This window comes from Perkinsus marinus, assembly GCF_000006405.1.
Source record: "Perkinsus marinus ATCC 50983 genomic scaffold scf_1104296948566, whole genome shotgun sequence".
Classification (NCBI taxonomy): Eukaryota; Perkinsozoa; order Perkinsida; family Perkinsidae; genus Perkinsus; species Perkinsus marinus.
In genome coordinates, this window is record NW_003210130.1 from 2,280 (window position 1) to 6,092 (window position 3,813).

At 50.2% G+C, this 3,813-nt stretch overlaps 3 protein-coding genes across 3 annotated transcripts; 2 read left to right on the forward strand and 1 right to left on the reverse strand.

Annotated features, from left to right (window-relative positions):
* Positions 1-51: 51 nt before the first annotated feature.
* On the forward strand, positions 52-447 carry Pmar_PMAR016258 (hypothetical protein; the record flags this gene model as incomplete). The annotated part of the gene is made up of 1 exon (XM_002778569.1): positions 52-447. One exon carries the CDS (start codon positions 52-54, stop codon positions 445-447), a length of 396 nt encoding a protein of 131 aa, XP_002778615.1.
* A 296-nt stretch (positions 448-743) lies between these two features.
* Positions 744-1,538, forward strand: Pmar_PMAR016259 (conserved hypothetical protein; the record flags this gene model as incomplete). Its single annotated transcript, XM_002778570.1, has 3 exons — positions 744-1,211; positions 1,301-1,407; positions 1,469-1,538. 3 exons carry the CDS (start codon positions 744-746, stop codon positions 1,536-1,538), a joined length of 645 nt encoding a protein of 214 aa, XP_002778616.1.
* Positions 1,539-1,587: 49 nt separating this feature from the next.
* Pmar_PMAR016260 (hypothetical protein) lies at positions 1,588-2,768 on the reverse strand (the record flags this gene model as incomplete). Its single annotated transcript, XM_002778571.1, has 2 exons — positions 1,588-1,671; positions 2,199-2,768. The coding sequence occupies 2 exons, from the start codon at positions 2,766-2,768 to the stop codon at positions 1,588-1,590; spliced, it is 654 nt and encodes a 217-aa protein (XP_002778617.1).
* Between the last annotated feature and the right edge of the window lie 1,045 nt (positions 2,769-3,813).

Consider the following 3,813-nt stretch of genomic DNA (forward strand, 5'->3'; position numbering starts at 1 on the left):
GTCTCAGTGTCATTTCGGGGCGAGTCAAACTCCCCGGAAAATCAGGGGGGCATGCCCGACGATGACGACGAGCTCACTCGTGCCCTGTATGCTCTGCCATACAGGAGAGATGGCCTACCTAGGAGCTCGCAGGTGGTCAGCGCCGCCATCGGCCGGCCCTACCGACAGGAGCTTCTGCAAATCCAGCGTGACTCCCCAAAGGCCAGCGGTTTAATTGCTCAGCTGGAGACCAGCGGGGTCGACCACAAGGACTATCGGCTCGATGAGGATGGGGTTCTGATGAAGTACTCTGGCACGACCCGAGTCAACGGATTGCTCGTCCCTCGCTTACGGTTCTATATCCCGGACGATACTGAAGCTGCGTCAATATATGCTAAGGGCCTCCTCGAGAAGTACCATGCCGACTCGGCATTGCCGAGTCCGGGTGCCTCAACGATAGGTATCTAAGGTGGATATTCTCGAGGACGTTCGCGCTCGCGGGGGTGCATGGACTAGCTTAAGAGGTTTGTCGTTCTTGTTCCGCCTGTCAGCTTGCGGCGAACAGGCGTTACTTCCCGAAAGGAGATGGCAACAGATCGCTTTATTATGGAATCCAAGCCTGCTGGGAGGTCGTGTCCGCCGACCTCGCGGAGATGGGACTTGATAAGCGGAAGATGTACGCCTCAGCGTTGTTATTGGTCGATCATTTCAGCCGGTCTGCTGTGGTAAATGCTATGGTTACGGTAACGGATCTATTCGGTCCCATGGCCGTTCTGCGCACAGATCGAGGCCCATGTTTCCGTTCGAAGCCGTTCGCTGACTTCGTGCAATCCCGCGCCATTGCTCACAAGCTACTGCCGCCATACTCCCCTTTCTCGAATGGGATCGTCGAGCGGGCGGTCGCCGCAGTAAAGTTTGTGGCTCGCCAAGTTGCCTCCAAGAGGAGTTGGCCTACTCAGCTCGGTAGAGCTATATCCCGCTTGAATAACAAACCTCTCTCTGGTATTGCTCTCTCACCCCATGAGATCTTCTTCGCGAGGCGTCGTCGTTTCTCGGTGGAGAATGCAGTAATTCCAGCGGACGAAGGAGCAGTTCATCCGGCTGGCTCGGAAGAAGCGACCTCTAGGGAAGAGGTCCGAGACGAGATAGATCGTATTGTGAACGAAGCTAGGGCGGCTGATGCCGAGCTGCAGTCGCAACATCGAGGGAGGAGGCCTCGCGACCCACCTCCTGTTGGTTCGGAGGTTTTGATTTTTTCTCCCAATCCTCTAGGTGGAGGAAGTTATGGTCAAGAGATATACAGAGTGTGTGGACCACACAGTGTGGTGTGATCGGGGCTGTTACCCTTCGTTTGGTGAAGGCGTCAATCAAGCCCGAAGATTTGACGGATGATAAGATCAAGGAGGTTGACTATTGCAATGTGCGCCCGTATTATCGAGCATCCGGGGGGCATGCCAGAGTACCCTCTGGAACATCAGCCAGATGTTAGGGTTCTGCCAGACTGGACTGATCTCTGCGCCATTAAGGTCTCAAAGAATGAAAATCTGAGTGCCTTATGATCTCTTATATAAAGTTGAACCTCTTAAACCAAACTGATCGTCGTAAAATTTAGGCTGTTCTGCCAAAAGCGAGATCGATAATATTACAGGCGTCGATGATCAATAACATGTGCGCGCGTGCGACGAGCATCCCCTGCACGCATACGCTGTCTAAAGGCGCCTATCCAGAGGGTACTCTAACAATGTGTACGGTACACAGTGTACTGCATAAACGTGATATTTGAGAAGATGAGAAAAGGCGAAGAATTGATGAGCATATTGATCCTATAGTACGAATCCTTCTCGTAGTACAGACGCACCGCTTATAAGGCACCAGCACTGGAGCGGGAAGACGATATTCATCGACCTCACCGCATCGGCAAGACAAGGTGTCTTGGAGATACAGATTCATGATGCTAAGTGACTAGAAACCTTGTCAAACAGTTCGGCGTCGATGAGGTAGTTGCTGTAATCTCCGTATTTATGAGAATCATCATAAAAAAAGTATGAGACCTCGAATCTCCAGCCATTATTTTCCTTCAAAATTAATATTATATGCCGGCTTAAGAGCTTAGAGAAATCAGTGGGTACATTGGAGGAGAGTTCTTCAAGTGATATTAGTGTCAACCCGTAGTAACTACCCAAACCTGTTAGATTACGCCATGATCTCCAAATGTTTACTTTGTCATCAGGGAAAGAGGCAAAGTCGACAGCCTCTATAGGGAAAAGAGCTCTTTTGCCGGAGAATCGTCCTTGGGAAGCGGAAGCCGCTGGGTTCCACCAGAAGTATCTGCTTTCATTACCGAAACCCATGTTGACCCGACCATGCGTCTCCACTAGAATATCACTCGGCTCGCCAGGCGGGGAGGTAATGGTGATGTTTATATACATAGTGCCATAACTTCCAGGCATGTTCGAGTTGAGGATGATCCCGGCAGCATTTTTCTGAACTCCATCGGCTGTGACACCCCTCATGTTGTAGATGCAGGACGATTCCACAAGATGGATAATGGAACTCTTCTCTCCTGGACCAGGTCCGCCACGACAACCTGCTGGGTAGTCTGCACTAACGTGGAAAGGTTCCGGGTTCCCCAGGGCCGTCTGAACCACAATAGCAAGCAACAGAAGGCTCATGTGGCGCCACTTGGAGTGCACAGTATACGAAAGAGGTCCGATACTAGCCTCCTGGTAGTTTCTAGGCCCCAGGTTATCCTGGGTTCCCAACGATAAACAGTGGTTGGTAGATGGCATATCGAATGAGGATTAATCTGAACAGTTAGTTGATGAGAATTCAAAGACTGTAATGCACCGAACGCTAAGATTGTAACACTAAGATCGAAGGAAACCCGGATGAGTACTATTTCATTCTCGCTCTAGCCGCTAGAGTCTAGCGGCACTACCGCGTCAGCATAATCACTGCCTAAGATTTGGCATAGCTAAGCGAAGGTTAGACCATATCACATGGCAAAGCGGAGCTTCTTGACGGCGCTGCTCAAGGATGGAGACATTCTGCGCTCAGTGACGAGGAATATGAACTGGCTCCATGGACTCCATGGCTTGGAGCGGATGACATTGTCTTCACACTGCCGCCGCGGTGCGTTTTCGTTCCTGGTATGTTACAATTGAGGATTTGAGTATAAACCTCCCTGTATCAGGGCGAACTGCATGAATGCACTCAGTGGCGCGCAGGAACAAGCTAATGCTCATTGGTACAGGTTAATACAGTGAACAGTTCACTGTGAACTCCACTTCGACTTGAGTGAGACCAGGAATCACTATTGCACGCTCTACGGAGACAGCACGCTCACACTCGCGAGCGACTGTGGATCTCGATTGTGTAACTTACCGACTTGGTAATGCTGAGATAACCACGTATATTCAGAATACTACTCTGTGATTTGTTAGGTCTGAGAGCATAACATCCAACACCGATCCATCTTATCAGCATCCAACTTTCCTAGTCCAAATTGTTCCCTGTGGAAGTTTCGTGGCGCTGCGCCACGCGCGCACAGACCGAAATACATTATACTGTCTATTCTCTGCTACACGCGGAGTGGAAGACTGGGCATCTAAGTGTCGGTACACGTGTACTTCTAATACGACTTTGTCGACGACAGAGTGTTGTGGCTGATAGAAACTCAATTTTACACGATACGCAGAATCGGGATTTTTCGACCTGGTTCGAACTCACATTCGCTGTACTGTACAGCCTGTACATCAAGCAAATGAAGTCTGACTTCATTTGCTCGGTGCAGAGCGAAGAATCCAGCCAGCATCGCCAAATATTTCAACATCT